This window comes from Neofelis nebulosa, chromosome 6 (genome assembly GCF_028018385.1).
Source record: "Neofelis nebulosa isolate mNeoNeb1 chromosome 6, mNeoNeb1.pri, whole genome shotgun sequence".
Classification (NCBI taxonomy): domain Eukaryota; kingdom Metazoa; phylum Chordata; class Mammalia; order Carnivora; family Felidae; genus Neofelis; species Neofelis nebulosa.
This window is the reverse complement of record NC_080787.1, coordinates 21597830-21617236: the sequence shown is the minus strand read 5'-3', so window position 1 is coordinate 21617236 and position 19407 is coordinate 21597830. Positions and strand designations below refer to the sequence as shown.

Genomic DNA, 19407 nt, shown 5'->3' with positions numbered 1-19407 from the left:
GAGAGAGGGAGAGAGAGCACACACAAGCAGGGGAGGGGCAGAGAGGGAGGGAGACACGGAATCCCAAGCGGGCTCTACACCGTCAGCGCAGAGCCCAACGCAGGGCTTGAACTCGCGAACCGCAGGATCATGACCTGAGTCGAGATCAAGAGTCGGATGCCTAACCGACTACACCCCCCCAGGCGCCCCTCATCTCGTTTCTAATTACAGCAAATCCGTGAACCACACGGGTTTGAACTGCGTGGGTCCAGTTACAGGTGTTTGTTTGTTTTTTTTTTACAATAGAGCCCTATAAATGTATTTTCTTTTCTTTATGATTTTCTTCCTAACATTTTCTTTTGTCTAGCTTACTTCATTGTCACAACACAGTCCATGATACATATGATATACAAAATATGTGTTCATTGGCTGTTTGTCATTGGTAAAGCTTCCAATCAACAGTAGGCTACTGGTACTTACGTTCTGGGGGAGTCAAGGGTTATGTGGGGCGCGCCTGGGTGACTCAGTCCGTTAAGCGTCCAACTTCAGCTCAGGTCATGATCTCGCGGTTCGTGAGTTCGAGCCCCGCATCATGCTCTGTGCTGACAGCTCAGAGCCTGGAGCCTGCTTTGGATTCTGTGTCTCCCTCTCTCTCTGCCTCTCCCCCACTCATCCTCTCTCTCTCTCTCTCTCTCTCTCTGTCTCAAAAAATAAATAAACATTAAAAAAAGTGTTATGTGTGGATTTTCTCCTGCACAAGGGGTTGGCACCTCTAACACCTGCCGTTATTCAAGGGTCAACGTATTTTCCCCGACTATTCTCAGCCTGCTTTCATCCATCTCCATAGTGACAAGGATGACATTTATAAAAATTGATCATGTGATCATCTCTCTCCTTGAAAACCTTCAGGCAGATCCTCATCACCTCCAACACGATGTCCTAGCCCCTTCACTGAGCGCAGGGCACTCATTGCCATCTGGTGTCTTAGGCTTTCCAGCACCTTCTCTCGCTATGTGCCCCATCCCATGCTGTACTCCAGCTCTACCTGGGTGACTTGTGAGTCCCAAATGTGCCACTTCCACCGTCCCTGCCTCACTCATGCCAGTTGCCCTGCCACGATCTTCTGGGCTTTTTCTCCTTCTCCCTCACTTGACTGACATGGGCCTTTCTTGTAAGAGTCAACTTACGGTCACTCTCTAAAAAGACTTTCCTAATTCTCACTGCCATGGACTCACTCCTCCCGTATCACACTGTACTATTATTAGTCTTGTAGTGCTGTGTTTGTGTTCCCAGCGGACTTTGAGACTGAGCTTCAAAGGTAGAAGCTACACCTGATAATTTTTGTTTCCTTTACGCCTAACACAACCCCTGATACGTGAGCAATGCTCAACACAATGGAGTCTCAACTTTTATTCATTCGACTTGCACAAACTCAACTGTATGCACGCACACATGCGCACACACAGGCCCACACGGTGGGTAAATTTAAATGGTTTGGGCCATCCCACCCTGCCTTCCATTCCATGCAATTTGTCTGGGGTTTCGAGTGAGCCCGAGGTGGATTCTGTTTATTCCCATGATGGGTCTTCATCCCCATGGCTCTCTAATGTTAATGATACCGTGTACATCTCATAACACAGAGTTCCTCAGTTCCAGCCAACTTCTTTGTCTGGGGCTCGGTAGAAGAAACTACCATCTAGATCAAGATTAGAGGGAGAATCGGCCATCTTGGAATTAGGGAGACTCTGTGTCGTCTTAATGTGGCACGTTCCCCAGGGATTTCTCCAGAGGAATTTTGACTGTGTGTCGTCTCCTCTTTACACCCTGACTTTGCAACCTAGACTCCCTATAAGATGTGTACGTTCTTTGAATTGGATTTATTGTACGTTTATTGTATAAACATGTACATTTATTGTATATGTGTACATTTATACGATACATTTAGGTAAATGCATTGTATACGTTTATTGTGTAAATGTATATATTTCTCTCTCCCAACACTTCCGTACAGCAGCTGGTGCTTGTCACAACAAATGCCCTCCTTAATCCCTATCTCCTATTTCACCCATCCCCCCACCACCTCCCCTCTGGTAACCACCAATTTGTTCTCTATGGGTAAGAGTCTGTTTCTTGCTTTCCCTCTCTCTCTCTCTTTTTTTCCCCCTTTGCTCATTTGTTTTGTTTCTTAAATTCCACATATGAGTGAAATCATACGGTATTTATCTTTCTTTGACTTATTTTGTTTAGCATAATACGCTCTAGCTCCACCCATGTCATTGCAAACGGCGAGAGTTCATTCTTGTTTATAGCTGATTCATATTCCGTTGTATCTAGACACAGCTTCTTCTCTACCCATTCATCCGTTGATGGATGCTTGGGCTGTTTTCATAATTTGGCTATTGTAGATACTGCTGCTATAAACATCAGGGCGGGTGCACGTATCCCTTTGAATTAGTATTTTTGTATTCTTTGGGTAAATACCTAGCAGTGCAATTTGGGGATCGGAGGGTGGTTCTGTTTTTAACTTTTCTGAGCTACGATTTCAACACTATGTAAAGGTTGTCATGTTGCCAAATGTGTGAAAGGGCATTGCTTTTACAATCCCTCTTTGAGGAACTTGGATAATGGATATTATCCATCCAACTATGGATAATACTGTTCTTTTCAGATTCTTGGTCGCCGACCATTGAGCCTTGGTTAATAGTTGATTTTAGGGTCACTACTCTCAGAGAAATTCAGAATTATGGGGAAATTTTAATTTGCAGTGACTGTCCCCCTTGAATCTTTCCTCAGCTTGCTTTTTGGCTCTTAATGTTCTTTGTTACTTGGTGATTCACATCACGGTTTGGGTTCTGATGAATCATAACACTGTATCATGCCCCCCACATTTCCCTCTTTTTTGGGTATCTCTTCCTGAGGCTCCCACCGACACCTGCTGATATGTTCCCCCTTCCACCTCCCTACTCCCCACAAACCCACTTCTCCAGAGTCTCCGTGACTGGCACTGCCATTCTTTCCTGGGAGCCAACTGCTTTGTGCCCCATATCTAATCAGCACATTCTGTACATTCTGTCTGGGATGGTTTCTAGTGAGTATTACCCAACTTGTTCCTATCACGGCCACTCTAACTCCAGCCCGTCATGCCTCTCAAATAGATTGTTAGATCCGTCCAAGTGCCCTCACTAGCCCGGGTCTCTCTCTCTTCAAACCATTCTAACACTCGACATATTTTTCTAATTAAGGCATGGCTCTAAGAATAACTTCTCAATCTCACATGCTGCAGGGAGTTCCCACAGCTTATTGATTTGCTCACTATAAACATCTCATGGGATGTCGGATATCAACATACTCCTAATAGATATCACCTCATTATCACCAATACCACCTCACTGTCAATTCTCACTGCTGCTTTCTCTGAAAAAAATATTCCAGAAAAACCACCTTCCTTGTGTTCCTGCCTTTGGCACTTTTCTTCAGGTCATTCTCTCTCTACCGGGGCCACTCTTCTCCATCTCTCCCATTTAAATAATGGCCTTAATATGTCTGGTTTTAATGGCCTGTCATTTAGGAAGCTTTTCCTGATCTTTTTTTTTTTCCTCTCTCGATGATACACTTTGTAAACCTTTGTAATGCTTGTATGTCATTTTATAATCTTCTTTACATTATGATTATGAATGTGAATATCGTATTACCCTGACTAAAGTATAATCTCGTATGGGGTCTTTCATGTTTTTGGCAGCCCAACACAGTGAGCATCCAGTGGGATAAGAATAGTTATTGAATTGACATAAATGGAAATAAATCTTTTTTTTTTATGGTGAAAAATTTTAGATTTAGATGTAGCCAGCTGGACTCAGTTTAGATGGTCCCAATTTTGTTGCCAATATCCAAAAGCATCATAATTAGGAGCCAGTCAAACATATGCTTTCTTCTTTCCATCAGGCCTGATCTGGGTGTTGACGTTGGCCACGTCAAGGTAATAGAGTTTCTTCACAGTGTCTTTAATCTGGTGCTTGTTGGCCTTGACATCCACAGTGAACACAAGTGTGTTGTCCTCTATGCTCTTCATGGCCAACTGGGTAGTAAGGGAGAACTTGATGATGGCACAGTGGTCCAGCTTGTGTCTTCTGGGGGCATTCTTTCAAGGATATTTGGGCTGCCTTCAGAGGCATTTGGGTCATCAGAAGGTAGATGACCTGCAGATCTTCCTTGTGTGTGTGTGTGTGTGTGTGTGTGTGTGTGACTGTGAACATCTTTCAGCACCATTTTCTTGGACTTCAAAGCCTTTGCTTTGCCTTTGTCTTTGGGAAGGACAGGAACTTCCTTCTTCACCGTCAGCACCATCTTTGTGAAAGGCAGAAATAAATTTTTTTATTCAAGTGTAATTAACATGCAATGTTATATTAGTTTCGGGTGTACAATGTAATGATTCAACAATTCTGTATGTGACCCAGTGCTTGTCAGAGTGTGCTCTCAGACGCCTGGGTGGCTCAGCCGGTTAGGCATCTGCTCAGGTCATGATCTCACGGTTCGTGAGCTCGAGTTCCCCATCAGGCTGTGTGCTGAGTGTGGAGCCTGCTTGAGATTCTCTCTCGGTCCCTCCACCGTGTGTGCACGTGCTGTCTCTCTCTCTCAAACTAAATACATTAATTAATTAAAAAAAAAAAGTAGATTCTTGATTCCTTTTATCTATGTCACCCGCCCCACTCACCCACTTTCCCTCTGGCAACCCCAGTTTGTCCTGTGCATTGAAGAGTCTGGGTTTTTGTTTGTCTTTTCTTCTTTCTTTCTTTGCTTTTTTTTTTTCTTTCTTAAATTCCATATATGAATGAAATCATTTGGTATTTGTCTTTCTCTGGATGACTTATTTTACAAAGCATTATAACCTGTAGGTCTGTCCATGTTTTCACAAATGCAAGATTTCATTCTTTTTAATGGCTGAGTAATATCCCATTATATATGTATACCATATCTTCTTTATCGATTCGTCTAGAGATGCACACTTGGGCTGCATCTGTATCTTGGTTATTGTAAATAATGCTGCAGTAAACATAGGGGTGCATATGTCTTTTCAGATTAGTGTTTTGTTTTTTAGGAAACTCCATACTGTTTCCCACAGTGGCTGCACCAATTTGCGTTCCCATCAACAGTGTACATGGGTTCTTTTTTTCTACATATCCTCGCCAACACTTGTTATTTCTTGTGTTTTTGATTTTGGCCATTCTGACAGATGTGAGGTGATACCTCATTGTGGTTTTCCCTTTATTTTTTAATTTTTTCATTTCATTTTTTTTTTTTTTTAATTTGGGAGAGAGAGAGAGGGCGGTGGGGGAGAAGGGCAGTGGAAGAGGGAGAGAGAATCCCAAGCCCAGTGGGATCTATGCCCTGTGCAGAGCCCAGTGTGGGGCTTGATCCCACGATCCTGAGACCATGACCCGAGCCAAAATCAAGAGTCGGACCCTCAACCAACTGAGCCACCCAGGTGCCCTCATTATGGTTTTGATTTGTATTTTCCTGATGATTAGTGATGTTGAGCATCTTTTCATGTGTTTATTGACCATCTGTATATCTTCTTTGAAAAAAAGTATATCTCTTTAGGTCCTCTGCCCATTTTTTGATCAGATTGTTTGGCGTTTCTTTTTCTTTTTGTTTTGTTTTGTTTTGTTTTGGTGTTGAATTGTATGTGTTCTTTATATATTTTGGATATTAACTCTTATCAGATATATCATTTGCAAATATCTCCTCCCATTCAGTACGTTGTCTTTTGTTTTGTTGATTTCCTGCACCATACAAAAGCTTTTCATTTTGGTGCAGTTCTAATAGTGTAATTTTGTTTTTGTTTCCCTTGTTTAAGGAGGCATAGCTAGAATTGATGTTTCTACAGCTGACATCAAAGAAATTACTGCCTATGTTTCATTCTAAGAATGCTACTGTTTCAGGTCTAACATGTAGGTATTTAATCCATTTTGAGTTTATTTTTGTATATGGTGTAAGAAAGTTGTCCAGTTTCATTCTCTTACACGTAACTGTCCAGTTTTCCCAACACCACTTTTGAAGAGGCTGTCTTTTCCGCATTGTACATTATTGCCTCCTTTGTCATGAATTAACCGACCATATGAGGGTGGGTTTATTTCTGGACTCTCTGCTCTGGTCCATTGATCTGTGTGTCTATTTTTGTGCCAGTACCTGCTGTCTTGATTACTACAGATTTGTAGTATATCTTGAAATCTGGAATTTGATACCTTCAGCACTGTTCTTCCTAAATGGAAATAGTTTTTAATATGCCCCTCAGCCTGCTGCCCAGTCAGTTGCAAATCATCACCCCTTCCACCTCCACCCCCATCACACACACACACACACACACACACACCCTAGATTACTTTGCCATGTCCTGAGGGATCAGTTTCAGACAGCATTTTCTAGCCATGTTCAGTCCTTCTGGGACATTTCTGACATTTCCTTTCTACTCCTGGTCAATAGCAATGGTACTGTTCTCTCTCCTTGTGCTTCCAAAGCATCTTGCTCACCTTGGGAATACTTCACAGTGCCAACCTTATTTGGGGAGCAGTGCTGGCCCTAGCCAGACTATGCCTCAATCCGAGGTCGACCGTCCCTGATCTTACCAAACTGGTGCCTTACTCCACACCATAGAAGTAAAAAAGAACAGCCCAACAGCAGAAGCCCCTGCTTTAAAGGACGTATCTGGGTTTTCATAAGGCTACTTATTTGATGAAATTAACTCATCAGTTGGTGAACAATCTTAGAAAGTTATATCCAGGGGCACCTGGGTGGCTCAGTCAGTTGAGCGTCTGACTCTTGATTTCAACTCAAGTCATGATCTCAACGGTTCGTGAGTTCGAGCCTGTGGTGAGCTTGGAGCTGGGAGCGTGGAGCCTGCTTGCGATTCTCTCTCTCTCCCTCTCTTTCCATCCCTCCCCTGCTCTCTCTTTCTCTCTCTCTCTTAAAATAAATAAACTTAAAAAAAATTTTTAAGGAAAAAAAGAAAGTTACATCCAAAACAGTAAATGTATTAGTCACTTTCTGAACTAACCTTGTGTTAATGTGGTTTCTTATTGCCACAGCTGCTTACAAGCTCATCTTTTGAAATCTCACCTCCTGACCTGCAGAGTATATCGTGTTCTTTCTTGAGCTGCTTTTGGTCAAAGCCATGAGCATCAGAAGGTTTTCCCCGAAGTATATTTACCCATAGCCATGTTTTCTGAGAATAGGTGGATGATATTCCTTCCCCATAATCTTTCTTTTCAAGCCAGGTTTAAAAGATCAGAACTTAACTGTGAACATATTGAAGGCTGAAGCTGCCATTTTTTTTTTTTTTTTTTTTTTTTTTACTAAGCAAACCGAAGATATTCAGATCATCCTAATGTAATTAGCTTCCCGCCATCATTAGTCTCTTCTCTTGAGCCATCTAGTCTCTAGCTTCTCTAGTTCATCTAGCTTCTCTAGTCTCTTCTTGAGCCATCCCCTTCCTTAGCCCCACTCCTCACAGGATTCCTCCTTCATGAAAATCTGGGATTCTGTCCTCAATTCAAATCAGAGCTCCTTGGGGGTCTACAGAAGGAAAGCCCTCCTGCCCGGGACCCCAAACACTCTCCTACATCCCTCGTGAAAACTGCCCAGTTTAGACCCTGAAGTCTGGGTGGGGTGTTCGGTGGGGGGGCCTCCCGGAAAGTCTGCTTACCCCTCCCCCCATGTGGTTTCTCCTCTCCAAGGACTTTGGTCTGTCTGAGCCAAGCGCCCTCCACCCCACCTCCAAGTCTTCTTGGATTTTATCTCTGGTCAGTTATCCTACCACGTTTTGGACTTTCCCCTGCACTTAAGTGAATTTAAACAAAACTCCCCAGTGCAGTTTTCCTGTAAAAACAGCCTCCTCTTTATTCTGGGAAGAATCTAGAATAATCACAGCATTTAGAGCTGAAAGAAGCCTGAGGGAGCATCTAGTTCCAATTTGTGCTAAGCTTGCACAAATTTGGAAATTGAGAGTCGGAGAGATCAAATGGCTGGTTGACTCTGCTGCTGTTAAATGAGTTAACGTTTCCTGGCTTTACTGGCCATTTCTTACACATGTTAAAATAAGTGCTTCCATTCATAAGACCTTCATGCTCTTCTATTCGTCTCCCCTTAACAGAAAGAAGACCTCTCGAGTCACATGTGATGTGGAGGGGAGGGGACTTCAGACACAGTTAACACTGAGATAGCTGCTATCTTCCTTTTAGGTTCTCCCTGCATTATATAGGTTGTTCCTAAGACATTCTCCTACCCCCTGGGGAACATCTGTGTAGTTAGAATAACGTATGTGAGTTCTTTTCAGCTCACTGTAAAGCTGTCCAACAAACGCTGATCATTTGGTCCCCACGCCTTAGTGATTTGGGATAGGTAAGGAAGGGCTATATGGGTTTTACACACTACAGTTTGCAGACTTTTGATGCTCTGCATTTCTACTCTGCATTCCCTCTACTCCCTCCACCCGGATCAATGGTTTAAACATTTCTTTTCCTTCCACACTCATCCAGTTATTGAATACTCTTTTTTTTTTTTTTTTTTTTTTTTTTTGCTTAACATTTTTATTTGTTTTTGAGATGAGAGATAGAGACAGAGCGTGAAAGGGGGAGGGGAAGAGAGAGAGGGAGACACAGAATCTGAAGCAGGCTCCAGGCTCTGAGCTGTCAGCACAGAGCCCGCCGTGGGGCTCGAACTCACAAACTGTGAGATCATGACCTGAGCCGAAGTTGGACGCTTAACCAACTGAGCCACCCAGGTGCCCCGAATACTCTTTTGTCAACTATCTTGCAGTTGTGAGTGGGTAGGACAGCTGGTGTCTAGGGTGATTAATTCATCCTGGTATGCCCAGGACTTTCCTAGTTTTAGCACTGGTAATCCCACATCCTGAGAAATCCCTCATTCCTGGGCAAACTGGGACAGATGGTCACCCTAAGTGCTGCCCTAACACATTCCTGCTTGCTTCCCAATGCCCAGGTCATCTTGGGATCAAGAATTAATGCCTTAGATATTTGTGTTCCACAGAACAGCACTGATCAGTAAATTGGAAAACTGTTATCATCAAAAGCACTTAGCTCTGCAGATTCCAAAACACTGAAGACACATTGAAGGGTAGTGATTGAAACTACGCTATCATTCACGAGGGCCCTAACCAAAGCAGACTGGGGCCATACCTCCTTTATTTATAAGAAATTTTCCTTTTTTTTTTTTTCCTTTCTCTTTCTTTCTTTCTTTCTTTCTTTTTTTTTTTTTAGGAGAAAGGATAGAGTTTAAGGAAATCATTTCAAAGGATAAATTGGTAAACATAAAATCTGAATCGAAAACCATTTAACCAGTGGGAGAATCAAATACAAAGATCTTCTTCAGTTACGTGCAAACACAGGACATATCCTGGAGACAAATTTGTTTGGCTTTAACGTCTAGGAAAGAAGAAATGCCTGCTTCTTTGGGATTGATCCAAGCCCTCTGCCCTAATACACTGTCTAAGCTCAAGTTAATGACAGGTTCTGTGGGAAAGAAGCTAGTAGGAGAGTGGATTAAATAAACTGAACTCAAGTCAAGAATTTAATAGGGCTATTAAAAGTAGAAGTTGGAGGAAGCCACGCCCTATTTCTATTTTAAAACTGTTTTGTTTCCACTTATTTGAAAATGTTCAAAAGATAAAGAGTATCTTCAAGATACAGATCTCCCGCAGCTGCTGAATGGTAAAACACTGGGTCTTAGTAGAAATACCAACCCCTTGCAACATCAGTTCAACTTTCAAAAATATGTAGGTGGAGGAGTTTGGAGGCAGTTGGTACGAGAAGGGTAGCAGAAGCATATCCCAGATTTGGACAGACCTTGAACGTGCAAATTCACTTCATGAATCTGCCATCATTTTTCTCAAAGGAGACATTTGGAAACCGACACGTTGCATAGAAAGACAACCGTCACTATTCTGTTCCTTGAAGTTGAGCAGAATATAACCAAAGATAACATTTTTGTTTGTGTTTCTTGTCTGGTTTTCGCTTTTGTTTTTGTTTGGGCAATTGACCCCGGAAGGGAAAGAGCTTTGCTACCTCAAGAAGGCCTCTAGGGAAGTAGAAAAGGGAGTGCGACCCCAGAAGAGTGAGGTAAGCTAGGGTGACCGTATGTGGAAGATCAGGAGAAGATTCGGAAGAAGGCTTCATAGCCAGATTGACTTTCCACCACTTAGAAAGACTATTCCTTTTTAACAATTGGGAAACTAAGGGACAGTGATCCCCAAAGACTTTTCCAAGGTCACGTAGGAGGCAGCAGAGCTTTGTTTAAACCCTGCTCCAGGGGCGCCTGGGTGGCTCTGTCCATTAAGTGTCTCACTCTTGACTTGGGCTCAGGTCATAATCTCATGGTTTGTGAGTTTAAGCCCCATATCGGGCTCTACGCTGACAGCGTGGAGCCTGCTTGGGATTCTCTCTCTCTCTCTCTCTCTCTCTCTCTCTCTCTCTCTCCCCTCTCCCTCACTGGTGCACGTGCTCTCTCTCTCTCAAAATAAATAATGTTAAAAAACAATAAAATAAAGTCTTAAAAAATATATAATGCTGCTCCAAAGCCTTGGTCTTCCCCCACTATGCTGTGTATTTGTCTCTGTGGTAACCTTTTTGTGGGGTGACCCAGCAGGCTGGCTCTCTGAAGAGGTAACCATTTGGAAATGGTTTGGAAATACAGGCTGAAGAAGCCTGAAGTGTAGTTGCCCCACTTTGGGGCGGGGGCACAGAACAGAAGAGGCCAATGCCACCCATGATAACAGTGACCTTGAGGGCTCCCACCTATCCTTTGGGATCTTTCAGGCGGCAGAATGACCCCTCAAACACTGTTGTTCTGCTTCACTGTTTAGTATCTAGGAAGTAGACGGGGCAGGTATGTTCCTGGGTGAGCCAAGTTTGGCAACAGAGAGATGCCTTAAGACTTGTTGAGTAATTCTTACATGCAAGACATTGTTCTAAGCTCTTTTTATATCCTGAACCTATTTAAATCTCCTTAAAGCCCTATAAGGTCAGTCCTCTTAATACCTCCATTTTATAGAAGGAAGGAAACTGAAGCATACAGTCCAGTGCTGTGCACTATAACCCAGATGATGGATGTAAAGGGGCTTCAGGCAGGTGTAATTGGCCCCATTTCACATTTCTTTGTCTGGAAAGATACAGAATCTATAGGTGATTGCAAAGATTCCAGTATTGCAAAATATAGGCCTGGAGGAACCCGATTGCAGTCTAGAACAGGGATCGCCAGACTATACACAGCCCATGGGCTAAGTCTCACCCATTTCTGTACCCTCCACAAGCTGAGAATGACTTTACATTTTTAAATGGTTGGAAAAAACCAAACGAAGACTATTTAGTGACATGGATGTTATATGAACTTGAGATATCGGTGTCCACAAATAAAGACTTCACAGGACACAGGCGCATATTATGGCTACTTTCGAGCTGCATTAGCAGATGTGAGTGGTTATTACATCAGAAACCAAATGTCTCACAAACCTAAAATATTTACTCTGTGGCCCTTTATAGAAAAAAAAAAAATGCTGATGCCTGACGTAGAATCATGTGGTCAACATAATTGCCTAATACTTTCAGGGAAAAATTTTTGTCATAATTGTGATTACTAAATAATTAAAAGCCTCCCCTTTTGTGCAGAAACTGGTTACTTAAAAAAAAATTCTGAATAAACATCCTTTACAAATGACTTTTTAAATAGAATGTGCAGCAGGTATGCATAAGATAGATAAATACATTTATATACCTTCTCACTAAATGTTAGCGCTCTGCTTGTTTTCAGAGACGGTCTGCTTGGCTCAATGTTTGCACTGATCTTTATGATTGTCAAACCCTTTCATAGACATTAACGTATTTGATAATTTACAAGTGCTGGGGGTACTGATCGGCAGTAATAAAATGGTTCCTGAGCTGAACGGATGGCAGCCATCCTTTAACTGAATGGTCTTGGAAGTGCTCTGCTTCTGGATTTTTTCTTGAACTTACTCACCCGCAGCCCATCACTTGCTGACAACAAGGTGCCTGGGTGTCCCCGTGCTACATCCCTCTGTTAATTTGTGGCTTTTTAAAATAATATTTATTTATTTTTGAGAGAGAGAGAGAGAGCACATGAGTGAGGAAGGGGCAGAGAGAGAGGGAGACAGAGAATCCCAAGCAGGCTCTGCACTCTGAGCACAGAGCCTGATGCCAGGCTAGAACTCATGAACCGTAAGATCATGACCTGGGCTGAAACCAAGAGGTGGACGCTTAACTGAGTCAGACAGGTCCTCCTGAATTTGTGACTTTTTAGCTGCTTGGGTCTGAATAACTTTGTCGACTCTGCAACTATACTAAGAGCTCATGGCCTAAGACCGGAGAGGGGTTCAACGTACATGAACAGGACCTTTGATGCTTAAAACAAAGATGATAAATTTGCATCTTGAAGGCTCCATGCAGCCTTCAGGGTGCATGTACATGCGTGCACTTGTGTTTTAAAAATTTCTTAAGTACTTGGTCACATTCAAAGAGTCTGGGAATTTTTTAAAAAATTCAGGGTAAAAAAAAGGGTAAAATTCAGATTTCTCACTTCTGAAAATATTTGAAGAGTGGGGCACCGGGGTGGCTCAGTCAGTTAAGCATCTGACTTCAGCTCAGGTCATGATCTCACGGTTCATGGATTCGAGCCCTGCGTCGGGCTCTGTGCTGATGTCTCAGAGCCTGGAGCCTGCTTCAGATTCCGTGTCTCCCTCTCTCTCTGCCCCTCCCCCACGCATGCTCCTTTTCTGGCGCTCAATAATAAACATTAAAAAAAATTACAGGCCCCGTGGCCAGCGTGGCATTATTGGCCAGCATTGAGAGGGAGCTGCTTGCTTTAGGTGGGACATAGGCTCTTCGCTGCAGTCCCCACCCTCCCTCTGTGTCCATGACACCTCGCCCAAATGTGAGCTGCCACTTGTGAACTTACCAGCCCTGTCTTTCCCTTCCTCCTCCAGCTTCACCTACTGTTTTCATTTCTCTTCCCCGACACATTCACGTGTGTGAATCCAGCCCACAAATTTGTGATCGTTGGTTGCTGGGAGATCCTTTCTTGTTTATTTTCTGTGTCTCCCGCATAGCCAAAGCATTTGGGGTTGCCAGACTGACACAGCATGGTATACATTTGGCGGAAATGAGGGGACCCGTCAAAAAGCATTGTTGTGAGCCAGCAGCAATAATTAAGCTGAGAGGAGTGATCTGTGGTAGAGAGGTATGAGCACTTGGAAAGGAGTCAGGCCCGGATTCCAAGCCTGCCCCTGCCGAGAACCAAACCAGCCTCCACGTTTACCCCTCATGGCTCAGCTGGGGCAGACACGTGGCTCCTAAGTTACTAAGAACCCAGTGACTGTAAGGGAGAAAAGATCCCATCGTGTTCTCAGAAACCTTTAGGTAGCCTCGCCTTGGGTGTTCGTGCAGAGCTGAGCTGATGATGTGTTGTTAGCTGCCTCCTGTGCTATCTCCTCGTTTGTGATGTTAAAGATTATCCTGGGGTACGGAGAGGCAGGGGAAGGTCATACAAAATGCCCGCTTGATGACAGTTTGCGGTAGGTTAAGCCAACTGCAGTGACCAGAGCAGAAATAATGTACTGGTTGGAAGTTAACAGCTTAGCCCGCCCCAATTATTTGCTAGAAGAAAATGCCTGTTCAGTTGCCACAGATACCAAGCAAAACAAACCTACCCGCTGGGCTAACTGCTTAGCAGGGCATCACCTCGCAATCTCACGTTGTTCATCTAAACCATTGTACATAAGGTCTGTCTCAGGACAGACCAGATAGGCGTCTCCTGGGTCGTGCTGTTTGGAGCTGTAAATCACATCGCGCCTCTCTCGCAGCCCCGCTTGCAATCTGTGTTGAATAAATCCTGATGAAAGATTTGTTGAGTTTGCTTTGTATTGGCATTCCATTGGGACTCTACTGTAGGGTCAAGGCTCAAAGCAAAAAGAGGGGAAAACCACCCCGAACCTACAATGAGAGCCCAGAATTCCCTCCCTGCCCCCCCAGCCCTCCCCTACTCCTGCTCTCTGAGAAAGTTCTGCCAAGGATGTATTTTACAGAAAAGGGCGTGGTTCTACTAAGAATGAAGGGAAGTGAAGGCATCCACATGGGCTATTCAATTCTTCCCTTCCTACAGCATATTTCTATTTTGTGTCTGGGGCGAAGGGGGAGAGTGATGGGGAAGGATAAGAGTGGAATTTAACCTCCCCTCTGTTTCAGTAGAAATAAAGCAACCCACTGGAAAGCCTTAAGAGGGTAAAAATTTCTCTTTGCCATTACTAAGAACAGAAGTCAAAATATCAGTTCATTAACAAGGTCAGGGGATGTTGGATATTTTTCTAAAGAGAAACAATAACAAAGTTGGTAATGCTTATTGAACATGTATGATCATAAACATAAACCCTGAACAAGAGTCATCTCTCTTTTTTTTCTTATTTTTTTTTTAATGTTTATTTATTTCTGAGACAGAGAGAGACAGAGCATGAGTGGGGGAGGGGCAGAGAGAGAGGGAGACACAGAATCAGAAGCAGGCTCCAGGCTCCGAGCTGTCAGCACACAACCCGACACGGGGCTCGAACTCATGGACGGTGAGATCATGACCTGAGCCGAAGTCGGTCGCTCAACCGACTGAACCATCCAGGTGCCCCCAGAGTCATCTCTTTTTATGTTCTTCTCAGCCATGTGAAACGGAAACCACTGTGACTGTGCATCTCACAGATGAAGAAGCTGGGGCTCAGAGAGGTTCAGTAACTTTACCCTGGTCTCACAGCTGGTCAGCGACCAGCAGGGATTTGAGGCTCAAATGGACTAGCTCCAGCATCTGGACTAGGGAGCTGCAGAGTGAAGCCTTCTGGCTTCTCTCCAGCTGAATGACTTGGGAAAAGAATGTTCTTCTTGGCCTCGGTTTTCTCATCTGTAAAATAAAGGGTTGTATTAATTAGATATCTTTAAGGTCCCCGCCAACTCTTCGGGTCTGTGTCCAAATCCGTATCCATCACATCCGTGACACTGTTGTCATTCATTAGCTCAGCCCATTACAGTAAGCTGGGGAGTCGGGGGAAGGGGAGAGGGGTGGGACAGGAAGGGGGCAAGGAGATCGCTGCATTATACACCGAACACTTTCCTAACAGAGGCAGCTGATCCTGCCCAGACAGGTGGGACGGGAGATGGGTGCAGGCATTTTTAGCATACCACTGTGACTGTCACAATGGATTTTGTAGTTGGACCAGTCCCTTTTCCCCAGAAGCGTCCTTACCGCCCTCATAGGTCTACAAGGCACTCCACATTTGCTGAGTGCTCCAGGCACCTGGCACAGGTGAGCTGTGACAACCCCTGTGTAATGTGACCGGACCTGCTGGGCTTCTCTTTCTTCCTGCCTCCCTTGAATTACACTGAGTGATACTTCCAGGAATTTTGCAGCGGCCCCGAAGCCTTTGTTCTTTCTTCAGAATAAGGAAGTGGGAGAGGTGGCTTGGTGGGAAGGAGACTTCTTTGAGTTCTGTGAAATGAACTCAAATCTGAAGCTGTCAGACTTTTCAAAAGACCCAGTGGCTAGTCACTCCACATTTCGTAGATAAATACCGTGTTGACAGCTCAAGTTATCTGAAGCTCTGTGTGAAAGGGGAGCCAACTTTTCTCTCTGGGAACAAGGACTCTCACGTTTCGGTCTGGTGTGCAAACTAACGTGTGTTTGTTTCATTTACATTTGTGTCATCCACACGGACCCTTCAATGTTACAAGTCAGTCACCGCTAGGTTCCTTCTGCCATACCCCAAGAGGGTGATGCTTTTTTGCCTCTTCCCATAGCCTCCACAGACTCGGTGGTATATAACACCATGGGAAACTGGCTGATTTAATCCGGGGAACACGTACCTCACCAGCCTTTTTTCTTTTTCTTTTTCTTTTTTTCTCCTTTCTTTTTTCTTTCTTTCTTTCTTTCTTTTTTTTTTGCAGCTGATAATCTGCTTAACACGTGTTACAAGTGCATTTTTTTCTTATCTGTGTCTGCATGCCCAGAGGTAGAAACAACACTGACAAGCAAAGAGGGGCAGAGAAACAAAAAAAACCCGAGGGGCAGAGGTCCTCAACCTTGTGGTTTCCCCGGGGCGGCTAGCAGGTCGCGGGGCTCCCCGGGGGGCAAAGTGGGAGCATTTACTCTGCCAGGTGAGGGGGGGGGTCCTGGGAAGAGAAGGGAGATGGTATCGGAATAGATAGGATCGGAGGGGGGCGGGGTGAAGCCGGGGAGACTCAGCCCCGGCGAAAAGGACCCGTCCTTCCAATGCAGTAGGTAATTTGCAACGATCCGCCACTCGCATTCCGTATGCAAATGAGGAGGGCCTCTGGGCGGGGCGGAGCGCGGCCGGGATTCAGCACCGAGGGTCGGAAGAGCACGCCGAGCCCGGGGAGCATCGCTTCTTCTCGGGCCGGCGCCCCGGAGGAGGGACGCCGCGATCCGGGAGACAGTAGATGAGGCTTGAAGCGCTGACGCCCCGCTGCGAGGCTGTCGAAATCCCAGACTGCGAAGAGCCGTCAGTTCAGCCTCTTCGCGCGCGAGGTTTCAGGGGCCGGTCATTTCTCCATCCCTGGAGAGAGATCCCTTCTCCAAGGAAGTGAAAATAATGAACTTTTGGAGGTATTGCTGTTTTGCTTTCATCCTGCTCTCTGTGGTTATTTTGGTGATCCTTTATAGTAGCCAGTTAAACGTGCCAAAGAGTTTCGGGAAGGTGAACAGTTCCAGTCCAAGGTATTCTCCAGTGCAAGCCTGTGATGACGCCTTAGGAGCTAAGTCAGCTTTTCTGTGGGGGAAGACCTTACCATCCCCTTTGGGAAGCGTCCCTTGTAAGGACTACCTGATCCAGAATCACTACATCACAAGCCCCCTGTCGGAAGAAGAAGTCGCTTTCCCTTTGGCTTATGTCATGGTCATCCATAAGGACTTTGACACTTTTGAAAGGCTCTTCAGGGCTATCTATATGCCCCAAAACGTCTACTGTGTTCATGTGGATGAGAAAGCCCCGGCTGAGTTTAAGGAATCTGTATGGCGGTTAGTGAGTTGCTTCCAAAACGCTTTTGTCGCGTCAAAGATAGAACCTGTGGTCTACGCAGGCATTTCCAGGCTCCAGGCTGACCTGAATTGCCTAAAAGACCTTGCGGCCTCCAAGGTCCCATGGAGGTACGCCATCAACACGTGTGGGCAAGATTTCCCCCTGAAAACCAACAAGGAGATAGTCCGGTATCTGAAAGGATTTAAAGGGAAAAACATTACCCCGGGGGTACTGCCTCCGGATCACGCAATTAAACGGACTAAGTATGTCCACCAGGAGCACATAGGCAAGGATGGCTCTTTTGTGAAAAATACTAATATTTTGAAAACCTCGCCTCCACATCAGCTGACCATCTACTTTGGCACTGCCTATGTGGCCCTTACGAGAGAGTTTGTCAACTTTGTCTTCCATGACAAAAGGGCCATTGATCTACTACACTGGTCAAAAGATACTTACAGCCCCGACGAACATTTCTGGGTGACACTTAACAGGATTCCAGGTAGGTGCCGGTTGCCGTTCCAACGTTTTCTTATTCATAGATTGAGTCCACTAACATGGAACGCTTCTAAGAGAACAGACCCATTTGAAATTATTTGGGAAAAAATGTTAGCCCTTAGAAAACTCATAGTCTGGTTGCTTTTTAGTGACAGTTTAGTGCCAGCTCTGTCGTCTTGTAACTATGTGCAATATGGTGATCTAAGAAGTATGCAGACTATGAGGTCTGGCAAAGCTGTTTTGATCATGTATCACATAGTAACCGACTTGTAGCTCAGTGTTTTGTTTTTGCTTTTGTTTTAACTGAGGTGTAATCGACATGTGCTAGCTCAGTCTTGTGAATGAATGCTTTTCATGCTTTTCTGGATAAGCACAGCTACAACGTGATGGAATTGATTTTTCATCAGCAGTCTAGAATTATGAGTTCTAATAGGTAGTGTTTCTTTCAGAGCGTGTTACAGGGTATTAACACTGATCCTCAAACTCAATGCTCCCAGTCGATGGGGCTGTTTTTCGAATCTTAGAATCTTTGGATGTTGATAAATGATCTCTTCAGTGAAATGTCTCTAGTCTGAGATCTGATCAAGTGCCCAGGTCTCAACCGACTGGCTTCAACACAAGCGGTCTGGTACGGTGTTGCCTAGAAGAACTGGGTAAAATGAGTTGGAATAGACAGAGTTGATCAACAGCTGGGGTCGATCCAAAGTAAATTCTCAATTTCCAAGTCACAGATAATTAGAAATTCCAGTTTGCAGCCGCTTGGTTTTATATACTGTTAAGTCTTTTCCATTGTTTATGATAATCTGGAAAGGGGTCCAAGGGGTGCCAGGCGACTGAAGGCAGAAAACAGAACGCAATTCCCTCTTTGATTCAGGACTGAGTATCTTTTCAAAGTTCTGTTCTCCGTATGCTGCCCGAGAACACCTGTGTGGCCTGCACCACCTGTTCCTGGTGATGCCTCCATCGACTAGTTTCCACTGTTGTGCCAGCCTGGCTGTGGGTACCGGCCCTGTGTGAGGGTGGCCCGGTGCCTGCTGTGTGTGAAATCACTCCCTGCGCTTACATGTAGGACTGCTGGTGACACATTGGAGTGTGGTTTGAAGCCACCTTCATCTCTGAAGTAGATGCATAGTGGTTGCTCCTTTCTCAATCACTCCGCATTCCTCAGAGCCGGACTGGAGTCGTGGTCTCAAAAGTCTACTCAGGGCAGAAAGAGGACTGGGAACAGAGACATACGCTATCCCATGAGCTGCTAAATTGTCAGATCACACAGACTTGTAGGAGCAGGAGTAAACCAACAGTATCATAGTGTAGTGAGTGTTCATCCTGATTATTTACAAACGACTGTCTTAAACACGTGTAAATAGGGGCGCCTGGGTGGCTCGGTCGGTTAAGCGTCCGGCTCCGGCTCAGGTCATGATCTCGCGGTTCATGAGTTCGAGCCCCGCGTTGGGCTGTGTGCTGACAGCTCAGAGCCTGGAGCCTGCTTCCGATTCTGTGTCTCTCCCCGTCCCCTGCTCATGCTCTGTCTCTATCTCTCAAGAGTAAATAAACTTAAAAAATTTAAAAAAAAAAGTGTAAATATATGATACGTGGTGTCTAATATTGTTTTCTGTTGGTATAGTTTGCTGCAGACGTATGTATTTCATCATTTCTTTCTTTTTAATTTTTAAATATTTATTTATTTTTTGGAGACAGGGGTTCATTTAACCCTAAATAAATAGGGTTATTTATTTTTTGCAAGCAGGGGAGGGGCACAGAGAGAGAGAGAGAGAGAGAGAGAGATACAGAATCTGAAGCAGGCTCCAAGCTCTGAGCTGTCAGCACAGAGCCCGACGCAAGGC

At 44.6% G+C, this 19407-nt stretch overlaps 1 protein-coding gene and 1 long non-coding RNA gene across 6 annotated transcripts in view; one reads left to right on the top strand and one right to left on the bottom strand.

The window, feature by feature from the left end:
- GCNT2 (glucosaminyl (N-acetyl) transferase 2 (I blood group)) overlaps positions 1–19407 on the top strand; it is a 97544-nt gene that overhangs the window by 49089 nt on the left and 29048 nt on the right. Inside the window, exon 2 of one of the 5 annotated variants that reach the window (XM_058733035.1) lies at positions 1620–6940. The exons of 3 other annotated variants lie outside the window; for them this stretch is intronic. In XM_058733035.1, coding sequence (XP_058589018.1) covers positions 1620–1690 — 71 coding nt within the window. In that variant the 3' untranslated portion in view covers positions 1691–6940. Of the gene's footprint in view, positions 1–1619; positions 6941–16053; positions 17568–19407 lie in introns of those variants that run through there. One more of the 5 variants, XM_058733031.1, reaches the window with a different exon arrangement.
- Positions 14481–15866, bottom strand: LOC131513804 (uncharacterized). Its single transcript, XR_009262804.1, has 2 exons — positions 15280–15866; positions 14481–14937 (listed from the first exon to the last, which is right to left on the bottom strand). It is a non-coding gene; the product is annotated as an uncharacterized LOC131513804 (long non-coding RNA).